This window comes from Salmo salar, chromosome 18, assembly GCF_965601325.2.
Source record: "Salmo salar chromosome 18, fSalSal1, whole genome shotgun sequence".
Classification (NCBI taxonomy): domain Eukaryota; kingdom Metazoa; phylum Chordata; class Actinopteri; order Salmoniformes; family Salmonidae; genus Salmo; species Salmo salar.
In genome coordinates, this window is record NC_138308.1 from 22780035 (window position 1) to 22802342 (window position 22308).

A 22308-nucleotide genomic window follows, 5' to 3' on the forward strand; every position below is an offset into this window, starting at 1 on the left:
GGTGTCTTGGAGCAGCCTCTGGGATAAGTTCAATTGCCCTGGGGAGTACGAACAAAGGATCCAATTCGGGAAAGTCTTATTCCTGGTCGTAATGCTGGTGAGTTACCGCCACTCTGATATCCAGAAGTTATTTCTGACTGTATGTAATAACACAAAAAAAATTCTGGGCTAATAATGTAAGAAAAAACACACAAAAAACCCGAAATACAGCAAAGTTGCTTAAGAGCTAGAAGCAGAGCTGCCATGTCTGTCGGTGCCATCATGTGGCACCATCATGCGGAGTGTCTCGGATGAAATTGTAACGACCCTGGGTTTATAAGCGCGGATATCGACTCCGCCGCTTGAGCATGCTTTTGCGGCCCAGTCGATAGAGCGCTGGACTTCGGGCTAGAAGGTCGAGGGTTCGAGACCTGCTCCCTGCTGTTTCATTACAAAATGTTCTGAGACCGGGTTACAACAAGAGACACAGATCAAAGCAGGCCTCCAAGACCCAAATATTGTTCTCAGTTGCAAACCGAGGCTAAATAAGTCAGTTCTGACCCGTTAAAGGTGATTCATTACAGGTGACTATTATTTCGCACTGACAAAAATAAAAAATATATATATTTAGTATCTAGTTAGTTAGTGTAGTCTACTTGCATTGATTAGATCTTGAGAAAGAATTAAACTCACCCTACCACAGATTTTTTTTTTTAAGATGTATGTTCCCTTTGGTAGGCTACTAGCTACAGCAGTTTACACGTAGGAACAGTTCTTCGTGAAATTATTGCACATCATGCGGGAGGAATTTCGCAGGTGCACTGGATGAACTTTCACCCCGACAAACGGATTCATTGTTTTGATTCACCTAGCGTTGCATTGCATATTTATGTGCTTAGAGACCACCCGATTGATAGCGTCGATAGGAACAGCCGTAGTTGAGTGATGCCTATGTAGCTAGATGGAACAAAAATGATGTCTCTGGTACGATATTATAGCCTAGCTAGCGAGCTGGCTAACTTGACCGTTCGCAACAAACAACAACATGGGAACGCTATTACAACGGATCTGATCAATCATTTGTCGCCACTGGTCAATTAACGTTACTTAGTACAGACAAATTCATGCCTACTTACACTTTGCTAACATTTTAAAAAGGTAAGTTGATTCGCCAGTTAACTTAACTAGCTACGAAAGTTAGCTCCTTGGTTACCTGGTTACGGTCAGCTGTTCCAGAAATCAGTGTTGGATGATCCAGCAATCAATGTTGGATGCTCTCACAATGATCGATGACATTGGTTAGCTAAAAGGAACTGCTAAATAATACGTTATGTCAATATGTTGTCATGTTTTTCTATCATCTGTCTGCCAATTGATAATATTTCATAATGTGTTGTGATGGATACAGTTTTATTAACGTTATTTCACCTGAAACAGTCACTAACTTCCAATGGGCGAGGAAAAGCCAGAGACGTTGGACTTCGTCAAAGACTTCCAAGAGTATCTCAGCCAGCAGACTCAACATGTGAACATGATCTCAGGCTCTGTCAGTGGCGTCAAAGAGGTGGACGACTTACCAGCAGGTAGGCCTAGCCAAGAATGTCCAAGGAACTCTGTTAGTTTCAGAGGTAGACTGGCTCTGGCACTGTAAAGAGCCAAATACTCCACAAAAGAATTTCATTTGCGATACGGTTCTAGGAACATATAAAGCCCTTTACTTTCATATCACATCCAGGCTTTATCACAGTTGCAGCCAACAGTATTTTTCAGTTATAACACATTTCTGACGGCCTTCTTCCGTTACACACACAGGTGGTCACCTCTGTTCCATAAACACGCTCTGTAACATGGAGATATGGCCATGTAAGAACCCTAACCCTATACATTTTTTCATTACTAATATTTCTCACTGATATGAAAGATACGTTCCTTATGTTTCCAAAACTGTACCGTAAGCGATGTGTGTTCCCGTTCAGACCGAGCGTCGGAGCTCTTAACAAAAGTCCCCCGGGAAGAAGATAGCTTTATGAACAGATGCGAAAGGTAGTTAGCGTCTATGAATGGTGTAAGGTAGGCGTAACTATGGCATCAACACGCAGACCATAATTTGACTATCCAAACTGTTTCATCCATGAATCTTATCATTCTAAAATCCATTAATGCGAGTGAATGTAATTATTTCTCTATAATAGATATTTCCGATGAAACTGTGTGTTGTGATTATTCCTGTACCTGTGCAGACTGCAGTCAGAATGGGCTGGACCACCCCTCAGCAGATATGTCCCTTGACGACGGCTCAGGGATGCTGGTAGATGGCTTCGAGAGAACATATGATGGCAAACTCAAGTGCCGTTACTGTAACTATGCCACCAGAGGCACAGCACGATTAATTGAGCACATCCGTATTCACACAGGTGAGCTTGAATGGACCCGATAACACCATGCACATGCTACCAGGTGATATACGACTAGATTCATCACTAGTTGAGCATTTTCCCTTATACAAAGCTGGCACCCTTTATTTTCATTAGGCCTAGTTAGAGTAATCAATGACAAAAAGCTAAGAACATTAACATTTCATCCTAAGACCTTATTCTTCCTTCTAATTCTTTATCTCCCTCTTTCCTCTTCTCAAACAGGAGAGAAACCCCACAGATGCCACCTGTGCCCCTTCGCCTCTGCCTATTTGCGCCATCTAGAGGCCCACATGCGCTCCCACACAGGAGAGAAGCCTTACAAGTGTGAGCTGTGCTCCTTCCGCTGCAGTGACCGTAGCAACCTGTCACACCACCGCCGCCGCCGGCACAAGCTCTTACCAATGAAGGGCGCTCGCTCCTCTCTCTCCCACAAGAAGATGCTGAGCGTCTTGCAGAAGAAGACCAGCCTGGGGTACGGTCGCCGGCTCCTCATCAACTTCAGCCCACCCTCCATGGTGGTGCACAAGGCCGAGCACCTGGATGACTACTCCCACGAGCTGCCCCACCTGCGCCAGGAGACCTACGACAACCACGGCGCTGGTGGAGATGGTAGCTCAATGGACGACCTCCACAATCATCACCACAACCTGGTCATGGAAAACCCCCTCAACCAACTCTCGACCCTGGCCGGCCAGCTGGCCAGCCTGCCCTCAGAGGCTGAAAGCCAGACCCAGCAGCCTCCCATGTCTCCAGGTGCAGAGTCCTGTGTGGACGAGAAGCCCTTCCTCATCCAGCAGCCTCACCCAGCCACTGCTCCTGCTGCTGTGTCAGCCAGCACTGCCCACGCCTCTTCCTCCTCCATCACCCCAGAGCCCAGGCCCCCACCAGACAGCAACTGCAGCCCCGGGGCAGATCCCTGCAGTGAGCACAGTGGGCGCACCAGTACCCCCAGCATCACCAACAGCCAGCCCAGCACACCAGCCCCGGGCCTGCCCTCTCTGCATCAAGACCCCCAGATGCTGCACCACTGCCAGCACTGTGACATCTACTTTCCTGATAACATCCTGTACACCATCCACATGGGCTGCCACGGCTACGAGAACCCCTTCCAGTGCAACATCTGTGGCCACAGGTGCAGGAGCAAGTACGACTTTGCCTGCCATTTTGCCAGGGGGCAGCATAAGCAGTGACTTGTTGCCCGGTCAGTGACCGGAGAGGATGAATGGAGGTTGTTTTTATTTAATTCCATGATGATGATTTTGAACGTTCTGAAATTGGCCTTGATGTACAGTGAGGGAAAAAAGTATTTGATCCCCTGCTGATTTTGTACGTTTGCCCACTGACAAAGAAATGATCAGTCTATAATTTTAATGGTAAGTTTATTTGAACAGTGAGAGACAGAATGACAACAAAGAAATCCAGAAATGCATGTCAAAAATGTTATAAATTGATTTGCATTTTAATGAGGGAAATAAGTATTTGACCCCTCTGCAAAACATGACGTAGTACTTGGTGGCAAAACCCTTGTTGGCAATCAGAGGTCAGATGTTTCTTGTAGTTGGCCACCAGGTTTGCACACATCTCAGGAGGGATTTTGTCCCACTTCTCTTTGCAGATCTTCTCCAAGTCATTAAGGTTCCGAGGCTGACGTTTGGCAACTCAGCTCCCTCCACAGATTTTCTATGGGATTAAGGTCTGGAGACTGGCTAGGCCACTCCAGGACCTTAATGTGCTTCTTCTTGAGCCACTCCTTTGTTGCCTTGGCCGTGTGTTTTGGGTCATTGTCATGCTGGAATACCCATCCACAACCCATTTTCAATGCCCTGGCTGAGGGAAGGATGTTCTCACCCAAGATTTGACGGTACATGGCCCCGTCCATCGTCCCTTTGATGCGGTGAAGTTGTCGTGTCCCCTTAGCAGAAAAACACCCCCAAAGCATAATGTTTCCACCTCCATGTTTGACGGTGGGGATGGTGTTCTTGGGGTCATTGGCAGCATTCCTCCTCCTCCAAACACGGCGAGTTGAGTTGATGCCAAAGAGCTCCATTTTGGTCTCATCTGACCACAACACTTTCACCCAGTTGTCCTCTGAATCATTCAGATGTTCATTGGCAAACTTCAGATGGGCATGTATATGTGCTTTCTTGAGCAGGGGGACCTTGCGGGCGCTGCAGGATTTCAGTCCTTCACGGCGTTGTGTGTTACCAATTGTTTTCTTGGTGACTATGGTCCCAGCTGCCTTGAGATCATTGACAAGATCCTCCCGTGTAGTTCTGGGCTGATTCCTCACCGTTCTCATGATCATTGCAACTCCACGAGGTGAGATCTTGCATGGAGCCCCAGGCCGAGGGAGATTGACTGTTCTTTTGTGTTTCTTCCATTTGCGAATAATCGCACCAACTATTGTCACCTTCTCACCAAGCTGCTTGGCGATGGTCTTGTAGCCCATTCCAGCCTTGTGTAGGTCTACAATCTTGTCCCTGACAGCCTTGGAGAGCTCTTTGGTCTTGGCCATGGTGGAGAGTTTGGAATCTGATTGATTGATTGCTTCTGTGGACAGGTGTCTTTTATACAGGTAACAAACTGAGATTAGGAGCACTCCCTTTATGAGTGTGCTCCTAATCTCAGCTCGTTACCTGTATAAAAGACACCTGGGAGCCAGAAATCTTTCTGATTGAGAGGGGGTCAAATACTTATTTCCCTCATTACAATGCAAATCAATTTATAACATTTTTGTCATGCGTTGTTCTGGATTTTTTGTTGTTATTCTGTCTCTCACCTTTCAAATAAACCTACCATTAAAATTATAGACTGATCATTTCTTTTTTAGTGGGCAAACGTACAAAATCAGCATGGGATCAAATACTTTTTTCCCCTCACTGTAGCCTCCGTAAATTCCATGTAGTGAATTTGATTTTATAGGGGGATAATAACATATTTGACAGTGCCCATGCATTTGTAGCTAGAGTGTAGGGATGGAGTGGTTTAGAGGTACAACTCACTTGACCTGTTTGATCATGAACATTCCTCGTGAGTTTTTGACATGAACACTATTTCCAGCCTTACGAACATAGTTCTAGATGATGCTAACCCCTTTGTGAGAGTGCTCTTTAGTGGCTTTAACCATAACCAACTAAACCATTTCAGAGTGAAAGACTGCACCATTCATGCCTCCCAACAGTGCCTGCAATATTCACAATCTCTTTACCTGTACTGAAATGGACACATCTTATATGTTGATGTTTTTGCGTTTGTTTTCTTCAGATGAGGGTCTCCTCTTGTCATTTGTGATGGATCTGTACACAGTGCCCTACTTTAACCACCGGTAGGTAGCCTAGCGGTTAGAGCGTTGGGCCAGTAACTGAAAGGTCGCAGGTTTGAATGCCAAGCCGACAAGGAGAAAAATCTGTGCCCTTGAGCAAGGCACTTAACCCTAATTTGCTCCAGGAACACCGTACTACTATGGCGGACCTTGTAAAACAAACATTTCACTGCACCTCTCCGGTGTATGTGACAATAAGTGTTTTAATTTTTATTTGAGCAACTTTTTGTTATTTGGGTGTTGCATAGAATAAAGCCTAACCTATACATCATGTTATATTCTGACCTTTAAATAACATATGTCATTGCGAGATTTAACACCTTTACTGTCAAAGCAGTATCGCCATATCTCTCTTTTCTCCTTTGTCATGTCTATTGAGTTCAGATTTGCCAAGTAGCACCAGAGATGCCATGTTTTAGCATACATGCTATGCCTTGGGATTCTTCCTGTCCTGCATTAATCAAGGCATTGCATATTGTAGATCTCAATGCTTTCTTTGATATTTATTGAGTATTCTATTCTACATTTTCTGGCCTGATGGGTGTTGTCAATGACGTTGACATTATGCTGAAGTGAAGATTACTGCCTTAGCAGGGTTGTTTTGTATTGGATACTGTTGTCTGTTGCATAGCAACATTTGTGAAGAAAATAGTTACTGTTTCTAGGACTAGTTGCACGTCAACATGCTTACAGGCATCTAATGTTGGAGGGGTTATGAAAAGGGGAAGTTCACAGAAGAAGAAACACCTGTAAGGGAATTTGTTTGTGTTGTGTCTTTTATGGGACAGGTGAATGTTGAAGTGTTTTGGCGGTCAAATCATTTTTTGTGAGAGGACATATTAACACATTTCTGACTAAAGTGTTTTCTAACAGATCGTTTCTTTGTCTCAACTGTCTTTTGTCCTTTTTCTTGGTGTCTCTCTGAATGAACATTCTGTCAGAATGCAAAATGTCACATATTTGATCTGTTTCAATGCTAGCACATGGAATAAGATGTTCAGACACCAATAATTGTCTAGAATGCTTTTAATCATTTTGCCAAAGTAGCAAAGACATACATGATTGTGTACAGTAGCAGTGAATATACTTCATTGCCTCAGGTGAAATTAATTGATAGTTTTAATGATAATAGTTTGTTGAGGCTGGTCAGCTTAGTCTTACGCTTCCACCTTAGCCTGGAACTCTTCCTTATCAGACACTTTCTCATCTGGCTTCTCCAGATCTGAGGAAAGGAAGACCTGTTTATGTCGACATTGTGTCTGAACCAGAGCGATAACATACATACAATTCAGAAGACTATGACAGTGCTCCTAATTGTTTGAGATTTTTTAACAGCCTAAAGCAAACATCAGCAGAAAATATTAGCCCATACAGATCTGTGCCCAGGTGAGTATGTCCCATGTATGTCTAGAGAAATCATGACTTCATGGCCCTACTAGGAGTTGACTTCTGACCTTTGAGCTGGATGGGTCCTAGGACCAGGGTGTGGCTCTCCTGGGAGGGTCCCTGGCCTTGCGGCTGCGGGAGTTGTAGTCGGTGGCTTAACAAATGGTGACCTTACACTGCAGGTACACAAACTTGTGGGCTCACAGGAACTTGAAGGCCTGGAAGGTGACGCAGGTGTTGCCACTGGTACCAAAGGTGTAGCTGCGGGTGCATCAGAAACAAACTTTTATTTTATCAAGATCCTTGAAGAATAAGCACTTGTTGATAAAGTATAGGACCCAGAATGTTTCCTTCTCCACAATATCTCATGGCTCTGCAGGTCAGCAGTCTGTTTCTTACCCGTTGCGCACCAGGTCATAGGATCTGGTTTAGAAGTCATGAGGGGAGGGAGAGGCCACACAGGTGTCCAGGAACATGTAGGCTGCTGTCGGACCTCCTCAGATGGACCTGGATGTACAAGTTCTGGTTGAGGGTAATTTCGTATGGAGTCTGGGCTATCTGGGTGTAGAAGTTGCTGCTGGTAAAGAGGGCCATTGTGCCATTGAATCTGCCCATGCCTGTGATGGTACTCTTATCCCCATCATGCTTGGTCTTGTACATAATCTAGAACATGGTGTCCTGCTCCATACAACATACCACTCGCAGCATGAAATGAGAAAGGTGTGTGATCTCGCCTGAGTCGGACCGGTAGGCACGGATGGCGTTGGTGTAATCTTACTCTCCCATTCTCAAACTGTTTAGAGTGTGAGGCAAAAAAAAGTTATTGGACAAGAAATAAAAAGTGATTGGAAAATGTAGATGCTAGTCGATGTAACTATATCCACTGTTCATAAAACATCAACATTATTTGCAGCACCATAGATAGAGCTCTATGTAGATTTTTACATACCAAACACAGTAGTAATCGCTTTGCTTTTGGTGAATTCATTTACCGTTCGTTGGGTCCCACAGGTGTTGATCGGGAAGCTGAGCACCACCTGCTAGCTGTTGACCTGAGGTGCTGGTCGTTCAGGAACAAGTTGTAGGCGTCGTAGCCCATTGAGTTCGGGTAGGATCTTTGAATCACTATGTTCATGTTGTCTGAGAAGCAGTCCACTGGACCTGAAAAACAACAACATAAATAAAATCAACCTAAGTTCCTAAGCTTTAATATCGATGTCAGAATACCTGAGATAAATGTGTTTGATTAACTGCATGTGAGGGAGCTGCTGAACATGTCCCTGAAGCCCCTGCTGACCCCTGAGTAGTCGGAGTGGAAGACAACCGTCATGTAGTTAGAGGAGTGGTAGGCATCCAAAGAGGTGCCATTGTTGAAGTCAGATTGTGCGTATCAGACGAGTACACAGACAACCCATCGTACACGGAGATGTAATAACAGGAGCAGCAGTTCTCCAACCGGAACCAACAAAGAGCATACATTTACTGTGTAGGGGACTTTGAAATAGATGTCAATGTGAACTCCATTTCAAGATCTGTCTTCATGCACATTCAGAATTATTTAAATCCATTACATTGTTCTTGAAAGGGAACTGTCAAGCTGAAGCTCTCTCAAATCTTTTACATTAAGATTAAACAAACGAGGGTAATCACAGGAACCATTTCTGAAGAGGAATCTTCACTCACTCCAGGTCAGTAAACGACAGGAAGATACTTAGGCCAGAGGGGGCTGATAGATCCCATACACAGTAGGTGTTGTCATGGTAATATTCTGGATAGTAGGGACTGGAGATGAAAACAGAGCCATGCAAGTTTCCTCCACAGGTGGAGCAAGTCCCTGACACTTGGGAAGAGCAATGAAACACAAAATCCATTTAAATGACTTCAAGAGAGAGATCTCTTGACACCATATGTGATTTGCTATAGATCGTCTACAGTAAATCACTTTTAGTGTCAAAGGTTTATTTAGATGCACATTGATCTTTACTTGTGTTCTGTCATTCTACAGCTTATTGAGTCAACTTTTTTAATGGATGTTATGGGATGTTGAAATAGTTGATGTGGCTGGAATATCTGGTGTGGTGGTGAGGCAGTACGCTGTGTGAAGGAAAACATAAGAATGAGAAATATCCAAACCAAACTGGAGTAAATGTAACGGTGCTTAAAGTAATTTAGGGGGGGGGGGGGGGGGGTGTGTGTGACTGGTACTACTGCATTCATTTTTTAAGATTGTTCAAAGCTGAACTTCAACTGCATATTAACTGGATGCATGACTCAATATTATTTTCTGATTATCTGGTACATATTTTACATAGGCCTACTTAGAGTGGATGTGCAACCCAAGTCTTGGTAGCAGGGGTTAGTATTTGTGCCCCCAATTTTTTGTTGTTGTTGTGCAAACTTTGCAGTGTGCTCTTTCACAGAGAATCAAAGGACTCATCCAATCTACTGTCTGTCTCGGACACTTACTGCTGTAGTCATGGCAACAGTTTCCATAGTGTTGACAGGAACAACTTCCAAAATTGTAACCACAGTTGTACCTACAGGAAGCCCCTGCAGGACAGAAAGTAATTTCCTTTCTAAGTTAGTTATAATAACACCACACTACTCAAAGTTACTGTAAATCCAGTTCACTTTTTATTTGTCGGACCAAAGCTTTGATACATGAACAAAGCATTTAAATATTTATGATTTATTTTTTACGTTACATTATGTTACATTCTCCAAAAAGCTTTGAAATATGAAAAGTGATTTAAGTGAATTTTGTTGAACTACGCTAGTTGTACAGCAACATTCTGACACAGCTGAAGAAATGCCTTTGGTTGCTACATCCACTGTTACAATATTATTTTCGGATTATTTTCGGATTACCTGGGACTTTGCATACTTATTTTAGAATTGAAGAGCAACCCAAGTCTTGGTGGCAGATACAGTATTTGTGTTCTTACCCAGAATTTATCCACATTCAAATCAAAAAATCGAATCAAATACTGCAAATCAAATCCTTTCCAACTTTGTAGTATGCTTTCTCACAGAGAATACCTGAACCTTCTGTCCTACTGTATTAGACTCATACTGTTGTAGTCATAGCAACAGCTGCCATAGTATTGACAGGAGCTGGAGCATGAACAGCTTCCAGTATTGTAACCACAGTTGTACCTACAGGAAGCCTGAGCTGTAGGACAGAAAGCAATTTAGAAACTATAATATCACTTATGAGGCCAAATGTTTAAAACATGCACATTTTACTATTGATATGGTCAGCATTTTCTACACAGGTCGCCAAACTATATGCTGGCAAAGCTGAAAGTTTTACAGGTTTCAGTTTTGGGAGAGAAATATACTGCTCAAAAAAATAAAGGGAACACTTAAACAATACATCCTAGATCTGAATGAAAGAAATAATCTTATTAAATACTTTTTTCTTTACATAGTTGAATGTGCTGACAACAAAATCACACAAAAATAATCAAAGGAAATCCAATTTATCAACCCATGGAGGTCTGGATTTGGAGTCACACTCAAAATTAAAGTGGAAAACCACACTACAGGCTGATCCAACTTTGATGTAATGTCCTTAAAACAAGTCAAAATTAGGCTCAGTAGTGTGTGTGGCCTCCACGTGCCTGTATGACCTCCCTACAACGCCTGGGCATGCTCCTGATGAGGTGGCGGATGGTCTCCTGAGGGATCTCCTCCCAGACCTGGACTAAAGCATCCGCCAACTCCTGGACAGTCTGTGGTGCAACGTGGCGTTGGTGGATGGAGCGAGACATGATGTCCCAGATGTGCTCAATTGGATTCAGGTCTGGGGAACGGGCGGGCCAGTCCATAGCATCAATGCCTTCCTCTTGCAGGAACTGCTGACACACTCCAGCCACATGAGGTCTAGCATTGTCTTGCATTAGGATGAACCCAGGGCCAACCGCACCAGCATATGGTCTCACAAGGGGTCTGAGGATCTCATCTCGGTACCTAATGGCAGTCAGGCTACCTCTGGCGAGCACATGGAGGGCTGTGCGGCCCCCCAAAGAAATGCCACCCCACACCATGACTGACCCACCGCCAAACCGGTCATGCTGGAGGATGTTGCAGGCAGCAGAACATTCTCCACGGCGTCTCCAGACTCTTGTCACGTCTGTCACGTGCTCAGTGTGAACCTGCTTTCATCTGTGAAGAGCACAGGGCGCCAGTGGCGAATTTGCCAATCTTGGTGTTCTCTGGCAAATGCCAAACGTCCTGCACGGTGTTGGGCTGTAAGCACAACCCCCACCTGTGGACGTCGGGCCCTCATACCACCCTCATGGAGTCTGTTTCTGACAGTTTGAGCAGACACATGCACATTTGTGGCCTGCTGGAGGTCATTGGCAGTGCTTCTCCTGCTCCTCCTTGCACAAAGGCGGAGGTAGCGGTCCTGCTGCTGGGTTGTTGCCCTCCTACGGCCTCCTCCACGTCTCCTGATGTACTGGCCTGTCTCCTGGTAGCGCCTCCATGCTCTGGACACTACGCTGACAGACACAGCAAACCTTCTTGCCACAGCTCGCATTGATGTGCCATCCTGGATGAGCTGCACTACCTGAGCCACTTGTGTGGGTTGTAGACTCTGTCTCATGCTACCACTAGAGTGAAAGCACCGCCAGCATTCAAAAGTGACCAAAACATCAGCCAGGAAGCATAGGAACTGAGAAGTGGTCTATGATCCCCACCTGCAGAACCAGTCCTTTATTGGGGGTGTCTTGCTATTTGCCTATAATTTCCACCTGTTGTCTATTCCATTTGCACAACAGCATGTGAAATGTATTGTCAATCAGTGTTGCTTCCTAAGTGGACAGTTTGATTTCACAGAAGTGTGATTGACTTGGAGTTACATTGTGTTGTTTAAGTGTTCCCTTTATTTTTTTGAGCAGTGTACTTGTGGTTGCAGGTATTTCGGTTTGAGCATCGGTGTTGGGTTCTGCGGTTGTGCCAGGACAGTACTCTATACAAAGTAGATCAAATGGCACAGAAGCTAACATTTTAACAGAGGAAGAGCACTCACTGTTACAATATTGTGGTTGTTGATAGTCCTGGCAACAGTCTCCCCTGTATTCACAGGAAGATGAGCAGGACCAGTTGCTGACCTGATAGCCACAGTTGTATCTAAAAGAACCTTCACTGATTATAATACAGCAATTATAACAAGCTAATAAAATGAACAGACCATTAGTATGCATGTACTGTATATCAATATCAGTTCATGAGTAAAAGAGAAAACATTTTATATGGCCTGATAATTTTTTATATTTGCATTTCTCACCTCTGATATCCTATGCAATGAATGTCTTTATGAATGTTTCTCTCATCTCAGTGCCTTACCCACTGCATGATACTCTGCCTGAAAACCCTTGTATGTTGAGGAGCTGTCGCTTTTGAATTGCACAGTTGTTGAATTTCCAGTGGAGTAAAAAGTTGAGCTCTGTCCTCCACACAGCTTCCCCAGCAGTCGGTAGTTGATGGAAGGGCCATCGTAGACAGAGATGACATCATACCAACAGTTGAAGTCACCTTCAAGACTATGGTCGAAGACAGGAAAGATGAATGGAATACCATGATGGTGACTAGTTTAGACCTTCCCCATAGGCTATTAATTGATACATTACCTACTGTATGATAACTACTTGTTGCACTAACACTCACACTTGGCTCATCTTACAAACACTAACTATATTTGCCTCTTACAAACACTGACTCTATTAGTCTCATCTTACAAACACTGACTATATTTGCCTCTTACAAACACTGACTCTATTAGTCTCATCTTACAAACACTGACTATATTTGTCTCTTACAAACACTGACTCTATTAGTCTCATCTTACAAACACTAACTATATTTGTCTACTTACAAGCACGGACTATATTTGTCTCTTACAAACAATGACTATATGGTTTAATACATCATTCCCAGCACAATGATTAACTTGACCATGCTTAAATATATATCTAATGTCTGATTTGTTATTGTTACCCATCTACCAATCACTGCCCATCTTTAGGAGGCTTTAAGACACCCCCTGGTCTTTGTAGTTGAATCTGTACTTGAAATGCAATACTTGACTGAAGGACCTGTGTGTGTGTGTGTGTGTGTAGTGTGTGTGTGTGTGTGTGTGTGTGTGTGTGTGTGTGTGTGTGTGTGTGTGGTGTGTGTGTGTGTGTGTGTGTGTGTGTGTGTGTGTGTGTGTGTGTGTGTATGGGGGACAGAGGAAGGGGTAGTCGTTCAAAAATGTAGTGAGTCCATGTAACTTATTATGTGATTTGTTAAGCCAAATTTGACTTCTGAACTCTTTTAGGCTTGCCTAAACAAATACTTGATGAATACTTATGCAACGACTATATTTTAGTTATTTAATTTTTATGAATTTGTAAACATTTGTAAAATGTTCTTTTCACGTTGACATTATGGAGTATTTTGAGTAGACCAATTTAAGTCTATTTCAATCCCACTTTGTAACACAACAAAATGTGAAACAAGTTCAAGGGTGTAGATTTTCTATCAACACTGTATTTGCACTGACCATAAGTGTGCAGAGGTTTCCTTATCAGCTATTTTGGGTGTAACCTAATGACATTTCTATTTCCCACAGAACCTTGACCAGATACAGATTATTCCATATCAGATATTCCAACAGGTGTTCCAAACTCTGCATTTTGACAGTGTTTCCTAGCTGTGTCTATTGTATGTTGCTCTGTTAAGCAACAATTTTGATGATCTAACCCATGTGTTTATTCACCTTTATCATTAAAACAAATTACTTTATCAAAGTTCCAATTAAATAATATTGTCGTCATTGTGCCAGTTAGCACTGTCAGTCAGTTACTGTGTTGTTTAATATATCATTCACAGCAAAATTATTAACTTGACCATGCTTCCTATAAGAGTCTAATCCTGTCTAAGACTTTGGACTTACTGCTATTAGCCCATACAAACGCATTGAATAACAGATTCACTACATGGAACAACAGATAGACCACAAAAAATAATCAAAGGAAGTTTGTTCTGAGGTGTCTGTCCTATATCTGAAAGATACAATATAAGAAAGATCAGGAAACAGTCCTCTCTAAGCCGGGGGGGTTCTACTAACCTATATGGAATTGCTTTAAGAAGGTCATACCAAGGATCATTTTGCTATTTGTTTTTAAATTTGAAGACCCCTTGAAGTATCAAAAACATATAAACTCAGCAAAAAAAAATTATGTCACTTTTTCAGGACCCTGTCTTTCAAATATAATTCGGAAAAATCCAAATAACTTCACAGTTCTTCAATGTAAAGGGTTTAAACACTGTTTCCCATGCTTGTTCAATGAACCATAAACAATGAATGAACATGCACCTGTGGAACGGTCGTTAAGACACTAACAGCTACAGACGGTAGGCAATTAAGGTCACAGTTATGAAAACTTAGGACACTGAAGAGGCCTTTCTACTGACTCTGAAAAATACCAGTGAAAGATGCCCAGGGTCCCTGCTCATCTGCGTGAAAGTGCCTTAGGCATGCTGCAAGGAGGCATGAGGACTGCAGATGTGGCCAGGGCAATAAATTGCAATGTCCGTACTGTGAGACACCTAAGACAGCGCTACAAGAAGACAGGACGGACAGCTGATCATCCTCGCAGTTGCAGACCATGTGTAAAAACACTCCATCCCTAACTATAACATTTTCCGCCAAGATAGAACTGCCAAATGGGGCGGTGTTGCAATCTTCTGCAAAGATAGCCTGCAGAGTTCTGTATTACTATCCAAGTCTGTACCCAAACAGTTCAAGCTTCTACTTCTAAAAATACTTCTAAAAGTCTCACTGTTGCCGCTTGCTATAGACCACCCTCTGCCCCCAGCTGTGCCCTCGACGCCATATGTGAATTGAATGCCCCCCATCTATCTTCTGAGCTCGTGCTACTAGGTGACCTAAACTGGGACATGCTTAACACCCCGGCCATCCTACAATCTAAGCTTGATGCCCTCAATCTCACACAAATTATCAATGAACCTACCAGGTACAACCCCAAATCCGTAAACACTGGCACCCTCATAGATATCATCCTAACTAACTCGCCCACCAAATACACATCTGCTGTTTTCAATCAAGATAACAGCGATCATTGCCTCATTGCCTGCATCCGTAATTGGTCTGCGACCAAACGACCACCCCTCATCACTGTCAAACGCTCCCTAAAACACTTCTGCGAGCAGGCCTTTCTAATCGACCTGGCCGGGGTATCCTGGAATGACATTGACCTCATCCCGTCAGTAGATGATACCTCGTTATTCTTTAAAAGTGCCTTCCTCACCATCTTAAATAAGCATACCCCATTCCAAAAATATACAACTAGGAATAGATATAATCCTTGGTTCACTCCAGACCTGTCTGCCCTTGACCAGCACAAAAACATCCTGTGGCGTTCTGCATTAGCATCGAATAGCCCCCGTGATATGCAACTTTTTAGGGAAGTTAGGAACAAATATACACAGGCAGTTAGGAAAGCTAAGGCTAGCTTTTTCAAACAGAAATTTGCATCCTGTAGTACAAACTCAAAAAACTTCTGGAACACCGTAAAGTCCTTGGAGAATAAGAGCACATCCTCCCAGCTGCCCACTGCTCTGAGGCTAGGAAACATTGTTACCACCGATAAATCCACTATAATTGAGAATTTCAATAAGCATTTCTCTATGGCTGGCCATGCTTTCCACCTGGCTACCCCTACCCCGGTCAACTGCCCGGCACCCTCCACAGCAACCCGCCAAAGTCCCCACCATTTCTCCTTCACTCAAATCCAGATAGCGGATGTTCTGAAAGAGCTGCAAAATCTGGACCCCTACATATCAGCCGGGCTAGACAATCTGGACCCTCTCTTTTTAAAATTATCTGCCGAAATTGTTGCAACCCCTATTACTAGCCTGTTCAACCTCTCTTTCGTATCGTCTGAGATTCGGAAGCTCGGAAAGCAGTCATCCCCCTCTTCAAAGCGGGTGACACTCTAGACCCAAACTGCTACAGACCTATATCTATCCTTCCCTGTCTTTCTAAGGTCTTCGAAAGCCAAGTTAACAAACAGATTACCGACCATTTCGAACCGTACCTTCTCCGCTATGCAATCTCGTTTCAGAGCTGGTCATGGGTGCACCTCAGCTACGCTCAAGGTCCTAAATGACATCATAACCGCCATCGACCTGGCCAAGGCTTTCGACTCTGTCAATCATCACATTCTTATTGGCAGTCTCGACAGCCTTGGTTTCTCAAATGATTGCCTCACCTGGTTTACCAACTACTACTCTAATAGAGTCCAGTGTGCCAAATTGGAGGGCCTGTTGTCCGGACCTCTGGCAGTCTCTATGGGGGTGCCACAGGGTTCAATTCTCGGGCCGATTCTCTTCTCTGTATACATCAATGATGTCGCTCTTGCTGCTGGTGATTCTCTGATCCACCTCTACGCAGATGACACCATTCTGTATACTTCTGGCCCTTCTTTGGACACTGTGTTAACTAACCTCCAGACGAGCTTCAATGCCATACAACTCTCCTTCCGTGGCCTCCATCTGCTCTTAAATGCAAGTAAAACTAAATGCATGCTATTCAATCGATCACTGCCCACACCTGCCAGCCCGTCCAGCATCACTACTCTGGACGACTCTGACTTAGAATATGTGGACAACTACAAATACCTAGGTGTCAGGTTAGACTGTAAACTCTCCTTCCAGACTCACATTAAGCATCTCCAATCCAAAATTAAATCTAGAATCGGCTTTCTATATCGCAACAAAGCATCCTTCACTCATGCTGCCAAACATACCCTCGTAAAACTGACCATCCAACCGATCCTCGACTTTGGCGATGTCATCTATAAAATAGCCTCCAACACTCTACTCAACAAATTGGATGCAGTCTATCACAGTGCCATCCATTTTGTCACCAAAGCCCCATACACTACCCACCACTGCGACCTGTACGCTCTCGTTGGTTGGCCCTCGCTTCATACTCGTCGCCAAACCCACTGGCTACAGGTTATCTACAAGTCTCTGCTAGGTAAAGCCCCGCCTTATCTCAACTCACTGGTCACCATAGCAGCACCCACTCGTAGCACGCGCTCCAGCAGGTATATCTCACTGGTCACCCCCAAAGCCAATTCCTACTTTGGTCGCCTTTCCTTCCTGTCTCTGCTGCCAATGACTGGAACGAACTGCAAAAATCACTGAAGCTGGAGACTCATATCTCCCTCACTAGCTTTAAGCTCCATCTGTCAGAGCAGCTCACAGATCACTGCACCTGTACATAGCCCATCTGTAAACAGCCCATCTATCTACCTTATCCCCATACTGTATTTATTTATTTATCTTGCTCCTTTGCACCCCAGTATCTCTACTTGCACATTCATCTTCTGCACATCTTCCATTCCAGTGTATAATTGCTATATTGTAATTACTTCGCCACCATGGCCTATTTATTGCCTTCACTCCCTTATCTTACCTCATTTGCACTCACTGTATATAGACTTTTTGTTTTCTTTTTTTCTACTGTATTATTGACTGTATGTTTTGTTTATTCCATGTGTAACTCTGTGTTGTTGTATGTGTTGAATTGCTATGCTTTATCTTGGCCAGGTCGCAGTTGCAAATGAGAACTTGTTCTCAACTAGCCTACCTGATTAAATAAAGATGAAATAAAAAAATAATTAAAAAAACCTGCACAGGATCGGTACATCCGAACATCACACCTGCGGGACAGGTACAGGATGGCAACAACAACTGCCCGAGTTACACCAGGAATATACAATCCCTCCATCAGTACTCAGACTGTCCACAATAGGCTGAGGGAGGCAGGACTGAGGGCTTGTAGGCCTGTTGTAAGGCAGGTCCTCACCAGACATCACCGGCAACAACGTCGCCTATGGGCACAAACCCACCGTCGCTGGACCAGACAAGACTGGCAAAAAGTGCTCTTCACTGACGAGTCGCGGTTTTGTCTCACCAGGGGTGATGGTCAGATTTGCGTTTATCGTCGAGGGAATGAGCGTTACACCTAGCCCTGTACTCTGGAGCTGGATTGATTTGGAGGTGGAGGGTCCATCATGGTCTGGGGCGGTGTGTCACAGCATCATCGGATGAGCTTGTTGTCATTGCAGGCAATCTCAACGCTGTGCATTACAGGGAAGACATCCTCATCCCTCATGTGGTACCCTTCCTGCTGGCACGTCCTGACATGACCCTCCAGCATGACAATGCCACCAGCCATATACTGCTCGTTCTGTGCATGATTTCCTGCAAGACAGGAATGTCAGTGTTCTGCCATGGCCAGCGAAGAGCCCAGATCTCAATCCCATTGAGCAAGTCTGGGACCTGTTGGATCAGGGGGTGAGGGCTAGGGCCATTCCCCCCTAACCCTTAGCATCTTAAGATGAATGCACTAACTGTAAGACGCTCTGCTAAATGACTGAAATGTAAAATGTCACAATCACTGATCTGTCCCATTAGATTAAGTAAACAAACATTGGTGGATACATTGCTCACTGGTCAGTAATTATTGCTCAGTGGTAAGTAATTATAATTTAAGAGTAATTTAAGAGTATTTACACAGATTGAAGTGTATGCATAAACATTTAAGGATCCTACTTACCTGATATAGCGGAATTCCAGCTGAAAGATTTGCCTCTCCCCCCATGCGAATGTACCAAGCACAATTTGTACAGTTAGGGAAGGTACTTGCTGGGGTGGATGGGGCTGGTTAGCTGTTCCTTTAGTCCAAACAGGTATTCTCCACATGGAGCCGCAGTGCCTGAGAAAAATAATAAAGACAACATATTTATTAAGAATGATCAGCAAAATTCAGTTACTGACTGGCACAATGACAACACTATAACTTAATTGGAACGTTGATAAAGTAATGTGTTTTAATGAAAAAGGTGATTAAACACATGGCTTAGTTAATCAAAATTGTTGATAGACAGTGCAACATACAACAGACACTGCTCAGAAATACTGTCAAAATGCATACTTTGGACACCTATTGCAATATCTGATATGGGATAATCTGTAGCTGGCCAAGGTTCTGTGAGAAATAGAAATGTTATTAGGCTACACCCAAAATAGCTGATGAAACAACGTATCTAAACATCCATGCGTAAAGACCAACCCTGTCCAGTCCTGTTTGGATAAATGTGTTGCGCTATTCGGAGATACAATTTAAAGCCTATTCTGTAAATTAACCTATTTCTGTTTTTAGTGTATGAATTAGGGCCTAAGTGTCATTTTTATTTATACTGTGCATTCATTGTAATTGGTACACACATTCAGATACTCAGCTTGTTCGTGTGGTGAATTTCTTAGCAACGGGAGGGATTCTCTGAATATTTATTTGTACGGCTGTTAGATAGGTCGAGGTTAAGGTTTTGGGGACAGTAGCCTATTACGCCAAGTCTTAAATCGTTGCATAACAAAATCTGGCTGTAATGATGGAGAGTGTAACATTTACATTTACGTCATTTAGCAGACGCTCTTATCTAGAGCGACTTACAAATTGGTGCATTCACCTTATGATATCCAGTGGAACAACCACTTTACAATAGTACATCTATATCTTTTTGGGGGGGGGGGGGGGTTAGAAGGATTACTTAATCCTATCCCAGGTATTCCTTAAAGAGGTGGGGTTTCAGGTGTCTCCGGAAGGTGGTGATTGACTCCGCTGTCCTGGCGTCGTGAGGGAGCTTGTTCCACCATTGGGGTGCCAGAGCAGCGAACAGTTTTGACTGGGCTGAGCGGGAACTGTGCTTCCGCAGAGGTAGGGAGGCGAGCAGGCCAGAGGTGGATGAACGCAGTGCCCTTCTTTGGGTGTAGGGACTGATCAGAGCCTGAAGGTACGGAGGTGCCATTCACCTCACAGCTCCGTAGGCAAGCACCATGGTCTTGTAGCAGATGCGAGCTTCAACTGGAAGCCAGTGGAGTGTGCGGAGGAGCGGGGTGACGTGAGAGAACTTGGGAAGGTTGAACACCAGACGGGCTGCGGCGTTCTGGATGAGTTGTAGGGGTTTGATGGCACAGGCAGGGAGCCAAGCCAACAGCGAGTTGCAGTAATCCAGACGGGAGATGACAAGTGCCTGGATTAGGACCTGCGCCGCTTCCTGTGTGAGGCAGGGTCGTACTCTGCGAATGTTGTAGAGCATGAACCTACAGGATCGGGTCACCGCCTTGATGTTAGCAGAGAACGACAGGGTGTTGTCCAGGGTCACGCCAAGGCTCTTAGCACTCTGGGAGGAGGACACAATGGAGTTGTCAACCGTGATGGCGAGATCATGGAACGGGCAGTCCTTACCCGGGAGGAAGAGCAGCTCCATCTTGCCGAGGTTCAGCTTGAGGTAGTGATCCGTCATCCACACTGATATGTCTGCCAGACATGCAGAGATGCGATTTGCCACCTGGTTATCAGAAGGGGGAAAGGAGAAGATTAATTGTGTGTCGTCTGCGTAGCAATGATAGGAGAGACCATGTGAGGATATGACAGAGCCAAGTGACTTGGTGTATAGCGAGAATAGGAGAGGACCTAGAACTGAGCCCTGGGGGACACCAGTGGTGAGAGCACGTGGTGCGGAGACGGATTCTCGCCATGCCACCTGGTAGGAGAGACCTGTCAGGTAGGACGCAATCCAAGAGTGAGCCGCGCCGGAGATGCCCAACTCGGAGAGGGTGGAGAGGAGGATCTGATGGTTCACAGTATCAAAGGCAGCAGATAGGTCTAGAAGGATGAGAGCAGAGGAGAGAGAGTTAGCTTTAGCAGTGCGGAGAGCCTCCGTGACACAGAGAAGAGCAGTCTCAGTTGAATGACCAGTCTTGAAACCTGACTGATTTGGATCAAGAAGGTAATTCTGAGAGAGATTGCAAGAGAGCTGGCCAAGGACAGCACACTCAAGTGTTTTGGAGAGGAAAGAAAGAAGGGATACTGGTCTGTAGTTGTTGACATCGGAGGGATCGAGTGTAGGTTTTTTGAGAAGGCGTGCAACTCTCGCTCTCTTGAAGACGGAAGGGACGTAGCCAGCAGTCAAGGATGAGTTGATGAGCGAGGTGAGGTAAGGGAGAAGGTCTCCGGAAATGGTCTGGAGAAGAGAGGAGGGATAGGGTCAAGCGGGCAGGTTGTTGGGCGGCCGGCCGTCACAAGTCGCAAGATTTCATCTGGAGAGAGAGGGGAGAAAGAGGTCAAAGCATAGGGTAGGGCAATGTGAGCAGGACCAGCTGTGTCGTTTGACTTAGCAAACGAGGATCGGATGTCGTCAACCTTCTTTTGAAAATGGTTGACAAAGTCATCCGCAGAGAGAGAGAAGGGGGGAGGGGGAGGAGGATTCAGGAGGGAGGAGAAGGTGGCAAAGAGATTCCTAGGGTTAGAGGCAGATGCTTGGAATTTAGAGTGGTAGAAACTGGCTTTAGCAGCAGAAACAGAGGAAGAAAATGTGGAGAGGAGGGAGTGAAAAGATGCCAGGTCCGCAGGGAGGCTAGTTTTCCTCCATTTCCGCTCGGCTGCCCGGAGCCCTGTTCTGTGAGCTCGCAATGAGTCGTCAAGCCACGGAGCAGGAGGGGAGGACCGAGACAGACGGGAGGATAGGGGACATAGAGAGTCAAAGGATGCAGAAAGGGAGGAGAGGAGGGTTGAGGAGGCAGAATCAGGAGATTGGTTGGAGAAAGGTTGAGCAGAGGAAAGAGATGATAGGATGGAAGAGGAGAGAGTAGCAGGAGAGAGAGAGCGAAGGTTGCGACGGCGCAATACCATCTGAGTAGGGGCAGAGTGAGTAGTGTTGGAGGAGAGCGAGAGGGAAAAGGATACAAGGTAGTGGTCGGAGACTTGGAGGGGAGTTGCAGTGAGATTGGTAGAAGAACAGCATCTAGTAAAGATGAGGTCAAGCGTATTGCCTGCCTTGTGAGTAGGGGGGGACGGTGAAAGGGTGAGGCCAAAAGAGGAGAGGAGTGGAAAGGAGGCAGAGAGAAATGAGTTAAAGGTAGACGCAGGGAGGTTAAAGTCACCCAGAATTGTGAGGGGTGAGCCATCCTCAGGAAAGGAACTTATCAAGGCATCAAGCTCATTGATGAACTCTCCAAGGGAACCTGGAGAGCGATAAATGATAAGGATGTTAAGCTTGAATGGGCTAGTGATTGTGACAGCATGGAATTCAAAGGAGGAGATAGACAGATTGGTCA

The 22308-nt window shown here is 44.7% G+C and overlaps 1 protein-coding gene and 1 pseudogene across 1 annotated transcript; one reads left to right on the top strand and one right to left on the bottom strand.

The window, feature by feature from the left end:
• The first annotated feature begins 776 nt into the window (after window positions 1-776).
• LOC106577045 (zinc finger protein Pegasus) lies at window positions 777-6597 on the top strand. The gene is made up of 4 exons (XM_014154730.3): window positions 777-1137; window positions 1417-1562; window positions 2220-2393; window positions 2619-6597. Exons 2-4 carry the CDS (start codon window positions 1430-1432, stop codon window positions 3584-3586), a joined length of 1275 nt encoding a protein of 424 aa, XP_014010205.1. The 5' UTR covers window positions 777-1137; window positions 1417-1429; the 3' UTR covers window positions 3587-6597.
• Window positions 6598-6875: 278 nt separating this feature from the next.
• LOC145861840 (CUB and zona pellucida-like domain-containing protein 1) lies at window positions 6876-8975 on the bottom strand (annotated as a pseudogene).
• Between the last annotated feature and the right edge of the window lie 13333 nt (window positions 8976-22308).